This window comes from Erpetoichthys calabaricus, chromosome 10, assembly GCF_900747795.2.
Source record: "Erpetoichthys calabaricus chromosome 10, fErpCal1.3, whole genome shotgun sequence".
NCBI classification, from domain to species: Eukaryota; Metazoa; Chordata; class Cladistia; order Polypteriformes; family Polypteridae; genus Erpetoichthys; species Erpetoichthys calabaricus.
In genome coordinates, this window is record NC_041403.2 from 16,942,095 (window position 1) to 16,966,891 (window position 24,797).

Below are 24,797 nucleotides of genomic sequence, written 5' to 3' on the forward strand. Positions count from 1 at the left end.
TGCTGTTCCTATCAATGTATCAATCATATACTGCCTTTCTTGTCTATCTAACTATCATAAAGTGCCTTTATTATCTATCTCACTATTATAAAGGGTCTTTATTGTGTTTCTATGTATCTATTACATAGTGCTGTTCCTATATAGTTTCCTCCGGGCGCTCCGGTTTAGGTGGACTGGTGACTCTAAATTGGCCCTAGTGTGTGCTTGGTGTGTGGGTGTGTTTGTGTGTGTCCTGTGGTGGGTTGGCACCCTGCCCAGGATTGGTTCCCTGCCTTGTGCCCTGTGTTGGCTGGGATTGGCTCCAGCAGACCCCCGTGACCCTGTGTTCGGATTCAGCGGGTTGGAAAATGGATGGATGGATGGATGTTCCTATATACTGTATGTATCAATCATATACTGCTGTTCTTATCTATCTATTATATAGTGCCATTCTTATCTATCTGTCTATTATGTAGGGTCTTTATTGTGTATCTATTATATAGTGCCTTTCCTGTCATGAACATTAGAACACTAGACAAGAACAGGCCATTCAGCCCAACAAAGCTTGCCAGTCCTGTCCACTTATTTCTTCCAAAAAAACATCAAGTCTAGTTTTGAAAGTCCCCAATATCTTACTGTCTACCACACTACTTGGTAGCTTATTCCAAGTGTCTATCATTCTTTGTGTAAAGAAAAACTTCCTGTTTGTGCGAAATTTCCCCTTAACAAGTTTCCAACTGTGTCCCCGTGTTCTTGATGAACTCATTTTAAAATAACTGTCTATCTTTCTGTCTATCATATAGTGCCGTTCTTATCTATGTATCTATCATATAGTTCCTTTCCTGTCCCTCTGTTTATTATATAGTGCCTTTCCTGTCTATTTTTATATCTATAATATAGTGCCTTTTCTATTTCTTTATTTATTATATAGTGCCTTTCCTGTCTGTCTATCTTTCTATCTATCATATAGTGCCTTTCTATCTCTTTATTTATTATATAGTGCCTTTCCTATCTATCTATGTATCTCCACCATACATTTGGCGCTCCGGTTCACTGCGCTGTGTCGCTCCAGTCCGACTCGAGCGGAGTCTCTACCTCGGGCTTTGTCACGTGCTGCCCCGCGCCAATCCGCCCTCAGCTGCTACTCCATCCCGGGCTTTGGCACGCGCTGCTGTTTTCAGTCCCATTGTGAAGCTGAGGCTCTCAGTTTCCACTACAGGAGTACATGGATGTGTGAACTCGGCGCGCTGGGACAGCTCTGTTTTATTCTTTTCTTTTTTAATCCCCGTTGAAGTGACTTCTTTATTTCCTTTGATTTTATTTTGCTTATGGTGTGAAGATGCTTCTATTGTTTGATGCACTTCTGTGTTTTTGAAACTCTCCGTTGCAGCGTCTCAAATCTCAGCTCGAGTATCCCTTTCCAAAGTTTTGAAGTTGTTGTTCGCATTTTGAGGAAAAAAAAAAGTTTGTTTTTCGAATCCGGGCCATCATGGCGAGGGGTGCACGGGACGTGTTGGAGGTGCGCGACCGTCCGCTTCCCCAGCGCACCCGTAGGATTAGCTGGGGAGCGAGTGGCTGTTGGAGCGCTGCGCTTTACCTCGCACTGCTCTGCTGCTGTGCCTTCTGCGACGCCGACTCGGAGTTTTCCATCTTGGAAGAGGCACAAGTTTTGGCGAATCAAATGAAGAAACTAGCGGCCGAGGAACTCGGCGTTTTCAACATGCAGGTAAGTAAAGGTTACTGGTTCGGGGCGCCGGGCAGGGGTCCGAAAGGGTTTGTGAAGTACCTGGTGAAAAGTAGTCGTGTGGGTGGGTGGACGCACGCAGGTCAGAGAAGGCCGGGCTCACCGTGTATATGGGTGTGAGTTGGGAAGAGGCGGAGGAGGGAACCGAGCGACGTTCCTGGCTGGGCTTGAGAGTGTCGCAGCCGCGATGGTAGTCACCGACGTGGGCACACGAGCCAAGTGGTGTTATCTATGGGAGGCGGACTTCAGAAATTACAATCAAACTTTAAATTGACCGTCTAATCGTGGCGTAGAAAGGGGAAAAATGCAACTCCATGGACAGGTGTAGGCGAATTCCTTGAAGAAAACAAATAAGACTTCTAGAATGCGGTTAGATAAGGTTATTAAGGAAAAAAGGTGAAACTTTAAAAGTTTGTTTAAACGAGACTTTGAATTACACACAAAATCATAAAGAGGAGAGTGAAATGAAACCGAGCGGGCGTGTGGAGTCGATCCTTGAGCCGCAAGAATAAAACGTGCGGGACACGTGAAGCAAATGATTTAGGGATTGCGAGTGAAGCTCGCGCTCGGCTGCTGCAAAAATGCAAGGAATAAACGGTAAAGAACAGGAGCGATCAGTTTGAGGAATGGGAAGTTAACGGATTGATGGCAAAATAAAGGATGCAACAACATGTAAAGGACACGTGTTGGCAAGGAATGAAGTAAAATGCACAGGAGCGGCATAACGCGATATTAATCAAATATAGGACTCGAAGAAAAAATAAAGAGCTCCATGTAAACGCATTCGTGTCGTTTGAGTCGAATCAAATGTAATTTGTACACGAGTTGTTCATAATAAGTGCACACGATAACGTTTAAATCGCCTCTCTTATGAATTTCAGCTTCACCTTTCGGTTTAAAATGTCAGTGAATGTTTGTCTCGGACCTTATGAAGAAATTCAAATCTTTGTAGAACTCATCAGAAACGTGCGAACACGCTAAGAGAAAATCGGAATGAGATCTCGCCGTTTTGAAAATAATTACCTACTCGATTATTTTGCACCATAGAATTGTTCTATATTTGTACAGAAACCGTTTAGAAAATATGGTGGAAGACAGCAAGCAATTTTTGTTTGTTTAAAAATGCACAAGAATATATATATATATATTTTTTGCCAAATCTAGCCACAAATTATTTTCAAATTATATATGCTAAATATTTCATAATTAGAAGCCTGCTTACTGTTTATAATCAAAGTTTTATAGAATTTATTGTTGATTCAAAACGGCCAGTGATATTTCTTTCTTTGTGCATTTCAGTTGTAATCTTTAAATAACCAAACCTTTAAAATGGAAATAGTGAGTAGTTTCTTAGCAGGAATCATGGCTTTGTAGGTTCTAGTTACAGATGCATGCTTTGGTAAATTTGCATTACAAATCCAGTGAACGAATAATACCTGAATTTTTCAGAATATATTAATATCCTTTAAAATATATGTTGTTGAGTCCAGTGGAAGAGTAGTACAGTATCTGAAATTTGAAAAAATAAAGAAAGAGCTATTCTTCGAGATGGCTTCTGAATCTTTTGGGGTTGAAATTTGCCAGGGTGCATGTATTTTATTTTATTTTCACAGAAATAGGGTTATCTGAATTTAGTAAAAATAATTAAAAATGAAGACTTTGCAAGTTGCAATTATCCTCAAAGCTTATTAATATTCAACTGATTTTTATGCTCATTGAGTGGTAATTGGTTTTAGGTATTAGAATGAAATAAATGAGTAAAACTGGTGTAAAGTACTGAACTTGTGGAAAACAGCAGCAACATAACCCATGGTAGAACTGCCCATATATTCCTAGGGTCCTTATTGTCACAAGTCTTCTGTCTTCCTTATCTGAAATAGCCCCTTTGCCTTGAAGTTAGAAAACAATAGAATGTGACATTAAAGAATTGACCTTCTGAAATTTTGCCGTATTTTATTGTTACAGCATGGAAACATGTTCTGCTTAAAAGTCTTATTTGGGTTTGTTTCGAGTACAAATTGCGTTGTTTTTTGGGGTCCGAATGTCCTTTGGTAGAATTCCTGTTCTATTAATTAATTTATTTATTTAAGCATGTCTGACCGATTAAGATAACCTCGATTGAAATCAGTCAGCAGCTAATCTCCCTAAGGAATCATTGGGAATGAAAGCCATTCGCATTGTTTGTGGCATTAACATAAATCAAGCTGTACACGAGGATAGAAGAAGCTCACAAAAATGAACAGAATACTATTTTCAAAATTCGAAGCATTTTCCCCACACTTGAAGCTTTAGTAATAAAAATTATCTTAAGCAGTAAGCATTTAAAGAGACTTTAAGGGAACAATTTCAATAAAGTAAAATTTCTTTAATAATGATGGCAGTGGAATTGTTTCAGCTTCAAAATGTAGTCAATTGTTCTTTTTTTTTTTTTGGTCTGTTCTTAGGCGGTTAAAATACATTGCATTTAATATAACAGACGAGTGCATGTACACCACAAAACACGCCTCGCTATACGGGGGGGATAAACACCCACCAGACCGCAGATAGGTGTCCGTCGGAAACGGGAATGTGGCTTTGAAACAGATTTGTAATTTAAGAAACCTGTGGTGGTTTGTGCCAGAATTGCCTTAAAACACTAATAAGTGTGAAGTATTATGGAAAATCGTTATTTAATAGCAGTAAGTCGTAAACGAAGGTTTTATTTTGGAACCTGTTGTAAAACTTGCTAAATATACTTTTTTTTTTTTCCTTTATTTCAAATTAATAATAATAGTCTAGATAAGCTTATTTTTTTCAATTATTTATTTAATGTCAAATTTAGAGTTTTGCTTAACCGTATTGAAGTATTTGGTTTTACTGTTGTTAGATCTGCTTGATAATTCCTGAAGGTGGTTGGGATTTAATTCATTGATCCCATTTTTACTGGGTATGTTGACAGTTGATAGAAGATATGAAATAGTGCCTTAGTGCCTTCCCTCATTTATTTTCCTAGACATTTATTATGTCGCTTGGGGTTTTGTATGTTTATTCACACTGTTCGTGTAATGCTCTTTACAGTCTTCATGGGCGATCGAGAGACAGACAGGGCAGCGGGATTTGGTCAGGAGAAAGCCTGACTTTGATTATGCCTGCGTAGTTTCTGATAATGCTGTATTTAAGTTATTTTTTTATATAAACACAGACAGTCAAATTAATTCTGCTGATGTAACCATTAAGAGTATATATGGAGAACATTGTTTCCATATATACACTTTAAAGTGTTAATTTAACATTGGTGCTTTTGCTGCACATATATAATGTGTGTGCGTGTGTTTAATTTTTTATGGCCTCCAGGTGTTGGTCCTTTTATTTAACGGAGTTTGATATATGATCTGAGATTGATTTATTTTTTGCCTTTAACAAAAAGGAGTTTGTTGCACAAGTGTCCGACTTCATTGTCTTTTGAGTTATTAAGTAACTGGCCTGAATTTTGTATTGTGTATATTTAAATTAACAAAGTGAGAAAAGAGCAAGAGTAAAATTCAAGAGAGTGTGTGTATGATCCGTCTCGTGTTTAACCGAACAGCCTTGTATGCACCAAACATCAATGACTTCTGTAGTAAAGAAAAGAAGGCAAAAAAAAACAAACCAACTTTTAGCGTATAGAGCGACTCGCAAGCACAATGTGAAACCGAAAACTCGGGGAGCACAAAAACACATTTGAAGATCTGAAAGTGATAGGAGCGTTGGCCGGCATTAGGAAGATGAGCTGTCGTCTTCTAGGTGATTATATTACTTGCTTAACATCTTTCATGGTCCTTTGTCACTTAATAATATGTGAATTTCCCCCTGGGATTAATAAAGTATCCTATCTATCCTATCTATCCTATCTATCCTATCTATCTATCCTATCTATCTATCCTATCTATCCTATCTATCTATCCTATCTATCTATCCTATCTATCCTATCTATCTATCTATCTATCTATCTATCTATCTATCTATCTATCTATCTATCTATCTATCTATCTATCTATCAATTTTTCAGTATATCGGTAAAAGAGCAACTTGCTTGTAAAACCTGTGTTGAATGTCAAAAATATTTGGTATCGGAGGTTTAAAAATGATTTAAGATGTCAACATGAAATAAGATGGCATATCCCAGCAGTGTTAGGGTCACGGGTAGCCTGGGCCTCGCCGCTGGTGTCATTTTGAGGAATGGGATTATCGGGGCTCGCTGTTCTTCCACAAGTCTATTCAGCGCACTTTGCTTTTTCTGCTACAGTGGTGGTTGGAGTTTTAAACGTGATGCTAGGCCGTTGCCCACATGCACTGTTATTTAATGCTCTCTGCCTCTTGTTAAGAGTGAGAATTGTTTTCAGGGCTTGGGTTTCATGTGTGAGTCGGATTGGGAGTTTATCCCAATGTCACAACAAATACAGGGTTTATTTTTGGCTTGGCAGACATCTTGGTGTAATTTATAAAGGAAGATGTGATCATCATGGACTAGCTGATTTATCTTAATGTGCAAGCGTAAAAAAACAAAAAATTCACTGCTGTTTTCTCTCCAGTCCGTGAAAAATACTTAAAATCAGGACTGAAAATTCAAACATTATCACTACATGCGTTACTGAGCACAGAAGTAATTCAGGATATTTTTATTTGCACAAACTCTTTCATGACAACATATTTTTTCAGATAAAATTTGTCAGAAAATCACTTTGTCTCAAACGTGTGCTGCTGGGAGATTTGTTTGTCAGTACATAGAGCAGACATTACTTGCCTAATAGCACTTATTGACTAATATTTAACAGACGGGTCAAATTAATTCAAACTTTAGATGTCACAAACTGCTGATGCTTTCATTTTTCCAGTCATGTCCTTCTTTTTTTCTATTTGTCCCACCTTTGTGAAATCCGGTGTGTCAATTTATGGTTATTTCAGAATTCCTATTTAACAGCCTTTGTTTTCAGGCTGTCCTTCTTCATATTTGATCAGACTTTATTGTTTAGCCGGTGCAAGAATCCAAATTTAGCAATGGAGCAGGACTGTAAGGGTGGGAATTCGGACTCCCAGTTAAAGGTGGCATGTCATCTGTACCTTTGAAATTTGTGTCATAAGTGCTCTCGCCACGTTAAGCACATTTTATTTATTTTTAGATAGATACTTTATTAATCCCAAGGGGAAATTCACATACTCCAGCAGCAGCATATGGATACAAAAAACAATATTAAATTAAAGAGTGATAAAAATGTAGGTAAAATCCGACAAGTTCGAATAATGTTAACGTTTACCTCCCCGGAACGTGGAAAGGCTTTGGCTTCAAAACCTAACAAAATATCAGAATTTAGCTTTGGGTGGTTTGCTCTTTTAGTAGCCTTGCTAACTACGTGTTTCTGCAGTTATATGTAGTTAACGCATTAAATGTTTCATCGCTGGAGAGCTTTCCCTTGTGCAGCACAGCATTACAAACCGAGCCACGCAAATGTCTGGCCTATGTGCAAGATTTCAAACCTTAACATACAGAGCAGCTCATTTTGTCACCATTCTAAATGGAGGTGTCTGTGTGAGGGTGGCATCCCGTTGGACCCTGCGTCGTGCCCAGTGCAGCCAGGATAGGCAGCGACTCTGAACTGGAGAGACCGGCTAGGAAGTCGACGGATGACTGTAGTGTCCTGTACGTAACAATCGGAGGTTGAATGTAAAGCCTTTGTCTCTTTGTTAGGGCGGTGTATGGAGAGTAATAATCTTGTCAAATCGCTCAAATGAGTGACACTGCAAGGACAATGATTGCAACTGACAGTTGATTGTTCAATTCAAACCGCGTGTTTTTGCTTCTCAACTAATTTCATAATGGGATAAAAGTGGCAATTGTGAGTTTTGGTTTTTTTTGGGTCTTGGAAGTGCAGTTGCATTATCTCGCATTATTAAGGTAAACCTTGTTGGGTTTTATTATATTTATTTAAACATTTTATTGAATTTATTTAAAATCAAAAAACATTCCACACAAGCAGGTCAAGTTTTACAAAACTAGGTTTGAATCAAATCAACCCCCACCCATAAGAGAGATGTTAAAATACCAAGTGCGATAACGGTAACCCTATGGCGAAATTCAGACCTTTTCTTTAATGAGAAGATATTCAGTATAGTTGATTAAAAAGATCAGACATTTAAAGCAAAATATCGTCTAATGCAGGGGTCCTCGATCACAGTCCTGGAGGGCCGCAGTGGCTGCAGGTTTTTGTTCTCACCCGGTTGCTTAATTAGAAAGCAATTCTTGCCAATAATTTAATTTCATGGCCTGTCAGTGCTTTAACTCTGCCATGTCAGGTCATTCTCGTATCCTAGATTTTCTTCCCCTTCCTAAGGATATCATCCAAATGATTTGAAGGTTAAAATGGAGGAGCAATTCTCAGTCCTTCACTTTTTTCTCTTCACTTTCCTTCCAAGTATTTAATTAAACCCCATAGAGCATGATAAATACACACAGAGGTGTAAAAGGAACCAAGCTAAATAAAGAAATGCTGTTCTCTCTTGTCATTTGCAAGTCATTACTAATTAGGAGAAATTAAAAACTACTGTTTAAAACTAAAATAAGCAATCAGAGTTCAAAATCGTAATGAGTGAGACCACTACAGTGATGCAGAAGTGTTACTTGAGCAGTAAGTGCTTCTTATTAAGCAATTGGGTTGGAGCAAAAACCTGCAACCACTGCGGCCCTCCAGGACCGTGACTGAGGACCCCTGGTCTAATGTATATTTTTAAATGAGCCAATATTCTTAAGCCATTTTAAGCTAATTTAGGATTGCTGTGGGCTGGAGGTTAACCTGGCAGGATTGGGCGGTATAGCCAAAATTACAAATCGCTATATAGTTCAAATGTCCCCGGCACAGCACTCACCTGTCAGATTGCCTGTGAACGTTCAGCCACAGAGTGGTGACTCTGAGGCTAGGGATCTGCACTGGCAATCGGAAGGTTGCCAGTTCAAATCCTGTAAATGCCAATAGGGACTCTGCTCTGTTGGGCCCTTGAGCAAGGCCCTTAACCTGTGATTGCTGAGCGCTTTGAGTAGTGAGAAAAGCGCTATATAAATGCAAAGAATTATTATTATTAGTATTATTACTTAAGCAGTTTTGATAGCAGGTATTCACCTCTCTTGATCGGATGAATGTAGAGTTGGTTTTTCTCACTTGTTCACTAACTTTTGCTGCCAGCCACAGCACTACAAGACATATCGTCTTTATGTTCCACCTTCCTGTTTGCACCGACCACACAACACTCTGGGTAATACTATTAAAGTGTTAGGCTTACATATTACACAGATAACATACAAGTCCTATTACATTTAAGATGCAAATGTACCAACAGAAAGTCCCATTTCCTTTCTGCATGCATGTTTTAATTGTTAAACTAGTCATGTTATCTGTCATAATAGAGCAAATAAATAAATAAATAAATAAAAATTTATATCTCTTTCCCTCCATGTACCTTCAGTGCCTTTCCTCGGTATCTTTGTGAGTCTGAACCTATCTTGACCGATACTGTCTCCGTTGAGAATGTCCCTGTATACCCTGCTTCTAAGACTCTCATTTCGAGGTGCCTTGCTTGCCTCTTGTTTGTTTTTATGCTTCCCATCTTTGAAGGTGACTCTCAGTGTGGCTTCTATGCCTTTACTCCACCTTGGCTGTCTCACACTCACACTTCCTCTTTCAATCATGTCACCAAAGCCAAACTGACCAATCTGATTGCTCGGAGGGACTGGACATGCATACAGACCTTAGTATTTTATTATATAGTAGATGGGTGTGTTTGCATGTTCTGTAATTTTAAGAATAGTTTTCTAAAACGGAAGAAATTTAATCCATAAGAATAATTTAATCCGGTGCCACCCGTGTATTGCCCACTTCTAGCCGAAACCATCCCTCAACCAACCACAGGTCCATTGGAGGGCTGTTTCACAGACACGCAGGCATTGCCCACACACTCTCGCAGGTTCAACCTAACCAGCACATCTTTGGTATGTGGAAGGAAAACCCAGTAGGTATAGTAATGCCCGTGTGAAGCTTGACCAGATGCGGGATTCAAAACCCAGGACTCCGCTTCTGTAAGTCAGCAGTGCTAAGCACAGGCCCTGTTTGTAAGTAAATATGTCCAATGTTAATGCCATTTACAGGAGGTGAGCGATCATAGTGACTATCCATTCATGTATTCGCCTATCCTCGTGTGGTGTTTGTAACTCACTTGAATACAACTCTTATTGTAACTGTGATCATTGTTTTAAATAGTCTGTAATAGGATTTGAGTGCCAGTTTTGTTACTGTGTGTGTGAAGTTGTATCGTGTCTCTTCAGGGGCTTTTCTTTCATATCATAAAAGTTTGTTAAGTTGGCTGAAGGATAGTTTGGTTGGTGTTGGTACAGTATGTACAGTGTGAAGAATGTACAAGATGGCATTGGTTCTCCTTTATTGCCTTGATACTGGAATAAACTCTGCCTATTTGCTTCTATGTGTTACTGGATTGATTATGGACTTACTGGAGACCGTGGCAGAATGACAGACGATAGCAATATTAGAAGCCATCGTGAGTAATGCTACCCACCATCCTCATGATCTACTACCTCAAACTCATTTTTTTTATAGTTATTCAAGAGGAGCTACAAGGTATGTATGGCAATCAAACTGTACAGTGCCCTCTCCCATTGTGCCCATCTTCGTCCTAGCCTCTAATAACAGAGATGCCTGCAAAGCAACACATTTTCTTTAGAACTTTACACTTGGTAGATTGTGTGAGTAGCTCTGGGTGTTGTGCTTGTTTCTTAGTTTGCTTTATGATTTTAAGTCCCAGAATGCTGTGGCAGCAAGTGAAATTCTCCTTGGCAATTACTGAAGATCAGTTGATTGATTGATGAATCAGCTGGCTGTCCAAACCTGACCATGCAGAGAAGCCTACATTTAGGAACATTATCTTCTTCCCGTGATGCTGATGGATTGATCAAACTGGTTTGTATATGTTCCTGGTTTGATACCATTACATCCATCCATCCATCCATTTTCCGACCCGCTGAATCCGAACACAGGGTCACAGGGGTCTGCTGGAGCCAAATCCAGCCAACACAGGGCACAAGGCAGGAACCAATCCTGGGCAGGGTGCCACACACAAACACACCCACACACCAAGCACACTCTAGGGCCAATTTAGAATCGCCAGTCCACCTAACCTGCTTGTCTTTGGACTGTGGGAGGAAACCCACGCAGACATGGGGAGGACATGCAAACTCCACGCAGGGAGGAAGCGAACCCAGGTCCCCAGGTCTCCCAACTGCGAGGCAGCAGCGCTACCCACTGCGCCACCATGCCGCCACCATTACATACATTTCCCTAAAATCTCTAGCCAAGGCAACTTGCTTGGTTGAAGAGAAACTTAATGGAAAGGACAAGAATTTTATGACGGTTGAGTGTTCTCTGGTTTTGTTCGTACTTTTCAAAGAGTCCACAATATCCCCAAACCAAGTTAACAGAGAAATATAATATGACAGAAATGTGTTCAAGTTAAACAAATTCTATCCCAGCATCACCGAATATAAAGCAGGAAACAACCGTCAAACTGGTGAGGGCCCACTCACACCTGTACTCCCACTCACGCTGGGGCCAGATTAGAGTCCCCTGTTAACCCCATGCATGTATACTTGAAGATTAGAACCCAGTAAACCTAAGCAGGCGTTGGGTTTGAGCCCAGGACACTGCATCCATGAAGCAGCAATGATTACCACTACACCATATATTTTTTCCCTTTTATTTGTAGCACTAGGGTGTTGTACCGTGTTAGCCATTATGAATGTAGAGAAAAGCCAAGCAAAATGACACCTTTTATTGGCTAACTAAAAAGAATACAATATGCAAGCTTTCGAGGCAACTCAGGCCCCTCCTTCAGGCAAGAAGGACTCATCATCATTACATCTCGCCTGAAGAAGGGGGCCGAGTTGCCTCGAAAGCTTGCATATTGTAATCTTTTTAGTTAGCCAATAAAAGGTCTCATTTTGCTTGGCTTTTCTCTTCCCTTTTATTTGTAATCTACAGTTACTATGGCTCAGCCCCTCAAACCACCATTTGGGGACTGCTACCTGCTTTTTCGCACATTACTGCTACCAAATAATAAAATGATTAAGTGGAAGCACTTTGTTGGTTGAACGTGGGCTATGGTTGAATTGGCTTGGTTATTTAGTTCTGTCAACCTGACAGTGTGGTCGGGGGTGGAGCCTGCGCTGGCTCTATCTCTCCATCTTATAAATATACTGTAACAACATTTCTGTCTATTTAACTACAACACCATTTTTATACTTGCCTGTCTACTGAATATCACACGTTTTCTGTTTGTTGATTATGGCACCTTTCCTGAATGCCCATCCATCCATCTGTCTTTCTTAGAAGTACTTCTTCTGGCAGAAAAAGTGTCACTTTATTTTCTGTATGTCAGTTACAGACCCATCTTCCGTGTCAATTTTGCTCACAGTGTTAAAGGTTGATGATTCATTCTTGAAAGCATGTTGTTTTTCCACATGTGGACTTTTCCCAGTGTTAATTGTGTCATATATACACAGAATAGAACATTTAAGAAGCCTGTAATTAAATTCCTCTGACCATGAGAATTGAGTTCAGATTGTAATTTGCTGTTCCTTCTTTTCTTTTCATTTGAAGTAACCCTTACATTTTCTCGTCTGGCCTCTCCTAAGAAGTAGCTGTAAACATGTTTAAGAATTCTTCACAAAGTGAGACTTAAACATATGATTTACTCCAGTGCCGCCCTGGCAGCGGAGCCTTTATGAATGAATAGGAGTTGTTCCCTGACGTTTACAAGTACGGTACATCTTGACAGGTGATCAGTGACTCAAAAGACCAAATCAGCCATGCTAGCCCCTGCTCAGCTTGCTTTTTCTCAATAAAATGTCCATTTGAACTTTTCCCTTCCCTTGATCCCCTATATCTGTCCACATTACGGCACTCAAGCTTTGATGGAATCATCTCTGCCACAGGTGGCAGATCCTTTTCTGTGATAGTTGGAGAGCTTCTTCCCATCTGCTTTCACAGTTGTCTTTGTGCATCTTTCTGGCTCAGACTCTGGGGACTAGCCCACAAGTGTTGGCTGGCTTCGAGCTGGACTCCCATGATGGTTAGTGAATGCCTGGACGCCATTAATAAGCTCATTAGCCTTTTAAGGATTACAATTGCTGCTAGTCTTTGGCTGTGAAAATTGTTTGAATTTTTAATATTTATTTACATCAAGCTTCTTGTATTACTGTTATATTTCATGATATCCTGTCATTTAATTTTATCCAGTTAGTATATAAAAGTGACCATTGCCTGTGATGAAGCATGATTAATATTTTTAGAGACTAATAACTTACAGATCATAATGCCATATTAACAGAATGCTACATGCTTTTTGTTTATGATAATTGCATTTCTGAATCTCCAATTCATAGCTCTGTGCCTGTGGGATGGTTTTACTTTGTTTAGGGCTGCCAGTGGATCCTGTTAACCCTGAATTGGGTGAGTGGGTTACAGAATGCGTACATGGATGGGTTATTCCTGTTTCATTAATGGTATTAATTTTGAAGCTTATTTTCTGTGTTGCTTCACGTTATTTTTCTTTCATGTTTCAGGTTGGCTACTGGTGATAAATGGCTCAAGGTAGACTACTAACCTTGAAAATGATCACATGCACACAATGCTCACCAATTGGGTAGTCTAACAGCTACATGTTTTGGAGTAAGGCATACAGTTTGCTAGTTGAACTCTACACAGAGGCCATCACAATATGAAATTGTATGTGGGAGCAGAACAATGACTAGTACAAAATGAGTAATTAGATGGTGTGCAGATGGGAAAGGATTAAAAAATAAAACAAGTCCATTAATTTCTGACACTGGGGTGCCAAGATTGTTGAATTTGCATCTTGAATATTCGCACTCAACAGGGCCATGCGGTGACCAATTCTGTGCAACACATGATCTCTATGTCTGATCTACATCTGTAGGGTCAAAACATGCAAAACATACACATTGCTAAAATTATTAACAGTTACTTCCAGGAAAGATAGTGTTCATAGTAAACATCCATCCATCCATTCATTTTCCAACCCGCTGAATCCGAACACAGGGTCACGGGGGTCTGATGGAGCCAATCCCAGCCAACACAGGGCACAAGGCAGGAACCAATCCTGGGCAGGGTACCAACCCACCGCAGGACACACACAAACACACCCACACACCAAGCACACACTAGGTCCAATTTAGAATCGCCAATCCACCTAACCTGCATGTCTTTGGACTGTGGGAGGAAACCCACGCAGACACGGGGAGAACATGCAAACTCCACGCAGGGAGGACCCGGGAAGTGAACCCAGGTCTCCCAATTGCGAGGCAGCAGCGCTACCCACTGCGCCACCGTGCCGCCCTCATAGTAAACATTGATTATTCAATGCTGTGCATTTGAATTGAAGATCTATCACTTCTCCTCATGCATTGGTCAAAAATCCTGTCTTTAGTATTTTAGCAAAAAACAAACATATTATGCACATTTGATTTTATGTATGTATATCAGACGTGGATTATACAACGGTAGTTATGTGAGAAATTTTTTCTTTCCGTGGACGTTTTTCATATTTGCTGTTGTCCAGAACTGGTCACCACAGAGCCCCGGTTGAGTGTGAATATAAAATATGTAATTTCGCCAGAGAGAGTTAAGGTTAAAATTTTTTTTCTTGGCCACCACAACAAACTACATGGGGAGAGTAATATTTAAGGAAAATGGTAGAATATTCCTTTAAGGTTGCATGTGTTTTGTTTTTGCTAAATCAGTAAAGGGGGTAAATTAATCCCAATTTGTTTAATCCTGTATTTTATTCTGTAACCACTAGGTCCCATTAAAGTGCTTTACTGGTACCCTGCTCTACAAACTTATCTCACACTCTTTTTGTAAAAAACCCTACACTACCTTTTTTGCTTATTAGTAGAATTTTTAAGTTGCTGTTAATGAAAGTGTTTACCAAATATACAATTAGTAGGAAATACTTAACGCTAATTACACTTTAACATTTGGTACATTTAGTAACTCCATTTGTGCAACACAAATATACTTGTACAAAATATAGATTGGCACTGAAATCGTGTTTTTTAGTACCCATGGAAAAGAAAGGAATGTAGTGGAGTAGATGGCTATAAAGGGGTCTGGGTGTGGAGGACTAAAGTTAAGCGTGCATTTTCATCATGAGCGATTTTGTATGGGTTTCTAATGTGTATTACAGGCACGTGAAGCGTCCCTTTTCCACTTTTCTCTTTGATCATCTACTCTTTCCACGCACAGACAAATATATATTAATTATGAATTGTGGTGTTTTTCCACTGAAGGTTACTTCAGTGCATGAGTCGCATACTGCATGGTTGCATATAATGTGCATGTAGCAGAACTTAGAACTTTTGTGCAGATATAGTACAATATTTACGTTCTTTTGAGTATTCAAATCCTAATTTCTGTATAATTTGGCAAACCTAATGATTGAAATTGAGATATTCAGTATGCCGTATGTGGCACTGATAGTGTATGGAAATAAGCATATTGCTAGTTATTCTAGGAAATTTACTGGTATTGCTTAATCCAATCTTCAAGGGAAGTAATTACAGTTATTAAGTTGCTGTCATTGTTAAGAGGTCACACCGCACCTAAATTGTCAAAGGTATTTATTTAATTTCATGTGGTGCTGCTGTTCTTAGATCACGTTATTGGGATGCCAGAATGGCCATCCTTTCATTCTGCTCCCAGTGAACAACTTGAAATCCGTGCAAAAACTCTGGTACATTCGTGTAATTAATTACTTGCTCTGATTCAGTTAAGGTGACCACTTCAGTTACAGAAGAGTGGCTCCTGTGTGTTGTTCCTGCCTTGCACCCAATGATTGCTCCAAGCTACCCCTTGAACCTGCTCTGAATAAACAAGCTAAGATGATGGATGGATCAATGTATGGATTTAGAGAACAAGTGTTGCACATTACCAGTTTGCTTGTTTGTAGGCATTATGATGAAAAATGACCATGAGGTCAACATTTAGCTTTGTAAACCGCACGGCACTTAGTGGGCAGCCTTGCTTTGCTGGCATGTGTTTAAAATGTCAACAGATTATTCTGATATATCGTAAGTGATTGTCATGTCAGACCCAATAGTGATTACGTTTTATCTTTATTTAACCCTAGTGTTGGTACCAGTATGACGGTTAATTTCTTTGTGAGTTCATAAGATTATTTTTACATTTACTGGTGCAAATCTAAAAGTGTTCGTTTTGGACGGGAAACCAAAAAGATGGCTATTGCTTTTTCTATATGAATATTGCTGGGAGCTGGAGCTTTTTCGAGCATCCTTTTAATTTAAAGCTGAAACTGTCTGGAAATATTCATCAAGGAGACTTACACAACAAGAATACATTACATCTTCTAAGCTGCCTGTGCTCCCTCTTTAAAAAACATTTGGATCACTGGCTCAGGGTTACACAAAGTCACTGGTGGTAATTGTAATGGCAGCCTATGGGTTTAAAGGCCAGTGCTGAACACAGAGGAGCACAAACCCAAACTCATGCCAGTTTGAAGTCACAGACGGTAACCTGTCTGGGGTTTGAGGCCATGGAACTAAAGCAGTACTACCATCCATTGCCTCATTGTGCTGTAATAGAATGTTTTAACCAAGAAATTAAACTTATTTTTTGCTTTGAAAAATATGTACAGGCAAGGGCAATTTTTAAACTGATTTTTTTTTTCTAGTATTTATAAATTATTCCACTAGCTTAATCTAATTCAGTAAAATCATGAAGTGAATGTCTTTCAAAGCCTGGCCATTCCCACTCCTTAGGCATGACAGTGTGGATGGTATTAATTTCATCCATGGCTTATTTAAATCCTCAGATGATGCTACAAGAAACCCGGAGCACTTGATTCCATGAAACATCCATCATATCGCAAGAGTGCATGGCTTAAAATGAACTTGGTGTTAACAATAATATATATCAAGAAGACATTGTATGATTATGAGCGGGTGGAAGAATTCTTTGTCAGTCCGTGTTGCATTAATTTAAGGCACTGTTCAGACACAGGTCAATGTCTTGCCTTTGCCTTCTGGCATTGATACATCATTTAAATATTCAGTGCAGTTTAAAAGTAAATTATGCAATATGAGCAGTGCATCAGGTGATGCATTTTAGCAAAGGTGTTCCTCCATTTCTGATAAATAATAATTTTTAGACTTGTAGTTTGAGGCTAGATTCTTACATTCGCTCTCTCTCTCTCTCTCTCTGTCTCTCTCTCTCTCTCTCTCTCACACACACACTTTATATAAATAATTATTATTAAGAATTATATATTATAATATATAATAATAATTATTAAGAATTATTCTATAATTCTTTAAGCATGGGGTTGCTTTAGAAACTTTCTTTTTTTAGATGGATTATTTTTAGTACATTGCTTAATAATTCACTGTCCATGTGTGTCGATTTTATTGCTGACCATAGTGTCTGCAGTTTTAAAAAATACTGGCTTCACCTATTTAGAAATAATAGAAGGCACAGAGGGCACAAAAGAAAGTGATGGTGAACAAAAAAAGCAATAAACATTTGGCAAACTTACTGATTATTTCTGGGCAAACTGAGCTATAATGATACCTATAAAAGTAATAAGTGTCTTCTGCTTTTAGTAGCAGTAGCTGCACAGGTGAAGTGCCAGGCAGGCTGTTCTACGTTACATCCATCAATTTCCACAAGTTGGATAATCAGTGTTAGTCTAAATGAGCTTATTGTGGAAGTATTTTACTGCACTAAAAGTGGTACCATTAGAATGAGCAATGCCTTCACAAGCCTTCATGGCTGATGTAGCTTTTCAGTCAGTCTTAAGCTGTCTGGCTAGTTATCAAGAACTTGGAAGCAGCCTTAACTACTCTGTAATTATAATAGCCATGACAGTTGTGTCTACAAAATCCCTAAGGGAATATTTCCTCTTACCTCGATCCATGCCAAATAACCCAGCTGAATGTTTTTATTTTTGTATATTTGTGTGTGAATGTGTACACTAATGTTAATCAAGGTGTTATTAAATTGATTTCAAAATATAGCTGTTTGCAGCATTAGATAGATAGATGAATACTTTATTAATCCCAAGGGGGAAATTCACGTAAGAAAAAATAATAAAGAGAAAAATAAAAGGTAGAAAAATAAAGTCATACACAGAGCTGCTGAAAAGGCATTGGTAATGTCTTTACTATTACGGATTGAAGAAATGACTGATTTGCAATTTATTATTGACATAGGATTGCAAAGCCAAATTTTCAACTGCCATTCCTTCAGTGTCCTAATGGTAAACACTCTTAGCTTATCCTTAGTCGTTTTAAATGCTAATTGGTTATTAGTGACCCCCTTCTTATTGTATGTATGTATGTATGTATGTAAGTAGTAGAGTTGGTCGGTATACTGGTAAAAGAAAACTACCAAAAAAACCCAATTTTAAAACAGTATGGTATCAGCATTTCAGGATTCTACCAACCCCTAACAAATAATACAAAAGTACTTGTTTTCACTCAGTCAGAACTTCATGGAGGGCAGCATCCCCAACCTCTCGTATCTTGGACGTGACTGTGACTTTACTGGACCAAATTGCTTTGTCATGACATGGACATTACGGCTGTTGAGAGAAGTGTTGAATAGTGTGGCACACCATGTAGGATGGAGCGAGATCTTCGGCAGGTTGGAGGGTATGGAGTCTTATTTGCTTTGGAACCATTTTGGTAAAGGTACTGAGGTTTGAAGGCTGGTATCAAGCATTATGTACACATCCTGTTCTCAAAAATAACATATAAAGGACTGAACTCCGGACCAATGAAGGAGGGAGAGAGACGGGTCTTCAATTCAAAAGCATGATCCCATTTGAAGGGGATTCCAATTTGTCAATTACTTTCTTTTTCTGGAGTTGTTTAACAGTATTGTAGGAAAAAATAAATGCATTTTGCAATTTGTGACCATACGACTGGATGTCTTGAGATGGGGATTATGCAACATGAGTAATGTGAGATTTTTTTGCATTGAAGTTTCTGTTATTTTTTTTTTTGTTCTTTATTTCGCCTTATACAATTTCTTGTATTAGGAATTTGGTAGTTTTCGCATACCCCTTGGGGTCAGAGCGCAGGGTCAGCCATTGTACAGCGCCCCTGGAGCAATTACAGGTTAAGGGTTTTGCTCAAGGGCCCATCTCTTTTGGCAGTGACAGGGATTTGAACCGGCAACCTTCAGGATACCAGCACAGATCCTTAGCCTCAGAGTCACCACTCCGCCCTATTGGTTGCTGTTGTCTAGTTTTGGTTAAAATTGGGTCCTGTTCTACTGGAAGCTTTGTTCTTTCTCCCCAAAAACATAGGATTAAAAAATGTTTCTCAACCATCACAATTAATTAACAAGGTAACTAACATATAAAAAAATATATAATTTTTGAATGGATTTTTTCTTTAAGTGAAGCTCAATGCAACTCGGGCAATTTATGGCAGAAAGGCAGTAACTATTACCAGTGCAAATTAAATTAGTTTAAACTCTTACAATTTACTGACAGTAGTAAACTAGATTATTGTAAATATCCTAAGTAGGTCTGGAGGGCTATTAATTTTTGTATGCTTTTTTAAATTGTTCATTTGTCGTTAACATCCTCGTCCAGAAGGAAATTTGCTAATCAAAATATAGTGTAGCAGATATAACTGAATGATTTGTGTGTTGTAAAGGGGATAGACATCCATATGATACGTGCAATTTACTGTTTTTAAATATAGTAGAACCCCGCAAAGTCCTGGTTCTGAGTTCGTGGCCTCAGGTTCTAAGGAAAAATCCACAAATGACTATCCAATAATTATTAGTGCAAACCACAAATATCCTCCGCAATTTTTATGGCTTTCTTCGTGGCAATACTGTACTGTAGAGAGAACAGGAAGCAAATGCAGCGCAAACGCGGCTTGGGATGGTGAAAGTAGCCAATAGAATTTGAAACTGTGACTCCCAGCAGTTCCTGCAGTGGCTCTGATTGGTGCTGGGGCTATTGGGGTCAAAGGATGCCAGCGCAGCTTTTACAAAGGGGGCCGGTGACCAAAAGCAAAAAAAAAAAGTTTTTGTAATTTGTGTTTCAAGTTCCTGTCTCTCTGCCTGCCTTCTGTTGGGTTACCTGTACGTATTCGTTTTGTCCTGGATCGTTTCGTGTTTGGCGTCTGCATTGTCTGCCTGTGTACATGAGGACTGTAAGTGGATTCATGGCCATCCTGCAAAGAAGCGCTCCTGAACCCATCTTCACCATTTCAGAAACTAGGGTTAGGAGTATCTTTACATTCCCATTCAACGTTCAGATCTCTGGACTATCTATTTTCATCATTACATTTCATCCGTTGCCTGTGTGTGTGTTTTGTTGGTGCTTTGTTGTATTTAATGTGTAATCGCTGTAAGAGGAACAGGGGTGGTATCGTTGTTTTCATTTGTTTTCATTACATTCTTTATTTGCTGTTTGATTACCGGATTGCTTTGTTTTTGTCTCCGTTTGTGAGTGCGTGTGTGTCCGGTCCAAGTCCCTGGAATCTCCACCATAAAAATAAATAAATCACCAACTTCTTGACGGTGTGAATCTTAGCGGCAATGGACCGCTACAGCGTTATTCATTTCTCCTAGCTGCTGATTGACCGTGATGCATCTCCAGCTGAGCGTTGTTGTGTTTTCCGTTTTGTTCCTCTTAACCCTTAAACCACCACAACCAGCTATAGTCGTTTCCCAGTGCCATTTGCGAGCATGCAGGAACTGACTTAAAAGCCTGAACAGCACCTCACTTGTCCTTTTTGGCTGATTGCTTTGTTTCTCTCTCCTCTCCCAACATCCTCTGCTCCTGTTGGGGGTTGTGCTCCACTATGATGTTTGTCTATTCCTTAATCGATAACTAATTGCATACTGAGCTCCTTTAACTTCTGAAAGAGACATGTTTGTTTGTTTGAAGTGTTTGAATGAAGTTCCTGTCTCTACAATCTCCTGTGTTTCTGTGCAATTCTGTGACCCAAGCGTGACACCCTGCAGCACTGCAGCCTGACTGTCTCTGGGATTGAGACCGCATCAGCGTTTACCTCTGTGTGTTTGCGTGCTGCCAGTTCAAGCGCAGTTGGCTCAGTGATTTACTGAGTTTCATCCATCAGTTGCACTTTGCACATATTGTTCCAGTAGTTTTTAAAATAGTTATTACAGTTCATTAGCAGTGTGTGAAATGATCAGTGTTGCAGTAATTGTGATGCTCTTTGCATGGAAAAAAAGTGTTCTATTAAAATTTCACTTTTTCTTTGTGAATTGTGACGTTTACTTAAAGTGCAGCAAAAAGTATTTGGCATCCAGGAATGCATTAACCCCCAAGTATATGGCAGTTTAACGGTTAAAGTCCCCAAGATGCCGTCGTAATGCTCTGCACCTTCTAAGGCTTCTGGCAATGAAAACGCGCTTGCATGAATTCCAGTACATATAGCGGTAACATCGGTATTTTACATTCTAGCACTGCGGGAGACATAGCAGTACAGTAGACAGCTTTACCTTTACATTCTTTTTTTAGGTACAGTAGTCCCTCACTTATCGCGGGAGATAGGTTCCAAGGCCGACCGCGATAACTGAATTTCCGCGAAGTAGGGACACCATATTTATTTAATTATTTAACGTGTATTTGGACGTTTTTAAACCCTCCCTGTATTGTTTACAACCCACCCTTTACTCTATTAATAACAGGGACAACTGCTAAGCAATATGAAGTCGGTAGATAAGTTTACACTTACTGTATAGCGAAGTACACGTAGTTATATATGACGTGATGATGGTGATGAATATGCTGCGCAGTAAAAATGATGACGATGAAGGTGATAATCCCCTGAATGCAGTAGCAAGAGCACGTTAATGCTGAATGAGTGAGATGAGACTTCCTGGTTAATACAGCACTCCGTTGCTGAGCCAATCAGCAGCACACAGGAACTTAACTGTGTGCTCTGATTGGGTAGCTTCTCAGCCATCCGCCAATAGCATCTCTTGTATGAAATCAACTGGGCAAACCAACTGAGGAAGCAAATACCAGAAGTAAAAAGACCCATTGTCCGGCTGAAAACCCACGAAGCAGCTAAAAATCCGCGTTATATATTTAGATATGCTTACATATAAAATCCGTGAAGTCGTGAATCCGCGAAAAGTGAACCGCGAAGTAGCGAGGGATTACTGTAATGTATTAAGCTGAGTTTGAAATCAAAGTGTTTTGGAGGCATATTTATGGTTTAAACTATAAAAATAGGCATTTTTTGTAACCACATCCAAAATTTGCTGTTTTTCACAATTCGCGGCTGCTCTAGGAGCATAACCCCTGCAAATTTTGGGGGTGTACTGTAATATATACCTGCATTTAGCTATGTGAATAAAAATATTTTGGCTTCTGCAATCTGTAATCCGTGAGAAGTGGCCCAGTTCAATTCAGTTTATTTTTGTATAGCACTTGTCACTGAGTGCAGGTGTAGAGTGCTGTAGCAGGTTTACGTGTAAACTATAAATACCAACTTTACAGGTTACTAATTTCATAATGAGTTCATGTCAAGATGCTCATTTATTTAAACACAGGAAAACAAAGGCTTTAAACCAAACCTACAATGACAAACTCCAAAAAAGGAAAAAAATCTTGAGAGTCTAAGCTTGACTTTACATAACCAAGAACTTGCCAGATTATTCTGGATATGGAGCGTGGTGGAGTTATGGGGGTCTGTACAGAATTGGACTAGTTTTTCTCAATATTTGAACAAGATTAAAGAGCAGCTGCCACGCCCTAAAGCTCATTTGCTGCCTTTCTTGCTGGTGGTCTTTCTTCCATAGTAGTTGAGTTCTGTCTTGTTTGAAGTCATCGAGACATTCGGGCTTTAGATTTTTTTTTTTCCCCAATCAAGCCACCTGGACACAAGTTCAGAGCACAAACAATGGCAGTTTTTCCGGTGGTGTCGGAGTGACTTGTTCTGAAGTTGGCGTGCTGCCTTCCTGCATTTTCATGGTGGTTTTAAGAAATTAAACTACCATCAGACGTCAAGCTAAGTGCTAGTTGTCTCTAAAGTTCTTGTTTTGCCCTGAGCCACCTGTTTCAAGGTGTGTATTTTAGGGCTAACAAAAGGCTTTAAGATAAAAGAACCTAATTTTCAGGAAGTGTATGTCCCCTGTTAGATATATTATTTCACACGCGCAGTTGCCTATAGTGGGACTGAACCTCCTCATTTGGAGCTTGTTGAGGGGGAAAAAAATGTGTTGCACTATAATTATAATTTTTGTGTACAACTTGGTCAGCGGTAACTTGTTTAATGACAGTAGATTTAATCCTAGCCTTAAAGACTGAAGAACAGTCAAACTACTAAGCACTGTTGTAAGTCGCTCTGGATAAGAGCGTCTGCTAAATGTTGTAAATGTAAATAATAACAAAGGGATGCAATCTAATACTTTTTTGCAATATATGACGCTGATATTTCTTGCCAATGTTATGTTTTATCTTTTGGCAGTGTACGCCTAGAGATTGGTAAAAACCTTCAGGGTTGGGTGGAGTGTGTGTTTGTATGTATATGAAAATAAATCTCCATTTAGGCTTTCTTGTGTACCTGGCTTTGCTAATAAATCTGCGCTAATTGACCATTAGCCTCGGGGAACAAATCTTGTAAAAGCGCACTGGGAAACTCTAACAGGGAAATCTTGTCAGGTTTTATGTGTTTATATCCTGGTTCTGTTCCAAATACAACAATCTCTTAAGAGCCTTGGAAAAAAAATGTGGTGTGTGCTCTGAGTGTGTGTTTTCACCCCCCCTCCACTTCTCGTGGTAGCTTGTTTCTTACAGTGTTAGAAGCAGGTTCAAGGTAGGACAGTCGTCATTTAACTTGGGGAACACAGAGTATGTCTGTTCCCCATGGATAAAGCAGGCTGTGTGCTCAGATCTGCTCATTCAGAAGAGGAGAGAAGACTCTGACTTTCTTGCTCCCTTTCTTTAAATTCTGTGTTTTCCGTATCTGCTCATGAAGAATTGAATCCATACCTGCCCTGCTCTTGGATTTAATGGAAACTGGGACAGCGATAGCACTTTGTACTGCAGCAGTAATGTTAGTTTGATGAGCAGTAAGTAGACTTCGCACAAGAGGAGACCCAAAGACGTCCTAAATCAGCTGTATGTTACTGGGATGGAAAGAGAGGTTGAGTGTTGGAGATGTGTAAAAGGCTATATTTTTCTGGTATTATAAAAAGCAGATTGATTTTTAGTTTAATGTTGTTTATATATATTTTTAATGAAATACATTTCTTTTTAACGTCTGCAATAGAAATCTCCCCTGATTTTTGTCTAAACCATTTTCCTGTTTTCTGTGTTCTCGTTTTTAATTTCTACTTCATTTTGTTGTTTTTTAAAATAAAGCTACTTTTTAGTAGCAGTAGAAGCAGTTCTGTCTCTGATTGTACTTAAAGTGCCAATACAGATATCTGATTGCTTGTAATTAGAATTGATTAAGTCCATTGTTTTACTTTTCTCCTGTTTTGAGATAATAGTAAAAAAAAAAAAAATTAATCACAAAATGTTTTTACACTAAGTTCCTACATAATCAGCTGTCTATAATCTTCATGTGCAACGTTAGTGTTGTCTCTGGTATTTTTACAATTAGACTGTAGATTACAGTAGAACTGGGTGATATGGACAAATATTATTATGATACTGTATTGATAAATCCAGATAATTAGTATAGATTTTAAATTAAATAACTGCATTTATAGTAGTTCAAATTAATAGTGTATGTAACAGTGCAATTTTAATCTTGCAAAAATATGAATGTGTTGTGGTTTAGTTACCTCTACATTGAGACCTGGAAGAGACTGCAGAATCGACAGCCGTAGGGGTATGCAACAAAGTGTTCAGCACTTTTCCTTTCTTGTCGCAGCTGTAGAACTAGCAGTGAGCATTGAACAGCAGTTCTTCACTTACTGCAAATGTGCCATCTGTGCAGCGTCGTGGTTAAGTTCTT

General features: G+C 39.1%; 1 protein-coding gene across 1 annotated transcript in view; it reads left to right on the forward strand.

Annotated features, from left to right (window-relative positions):
* The first annotated feature begins 1,164 nt into the window (after positions 1 to 1,164).
* cachd1 (cache domain containing 1) overlaps positions 1,165 to 24,797 on the forward strand; it is a 296,821-nt gene continuing 273,188 nt past the window's right edge. The window contains exon 1 of the mRNA XM_028810950.2: positions 1,165 to 1,705. Coding sequence (XP_028666783.1) covers positions 1,469 to 1,705 — 237 coding nt within the window. The 5' untranslated portion in view covers positions 1,165 to 1,468. The remainder of the gene's footprint in view (positions 1,706 to 24,797) is intronic.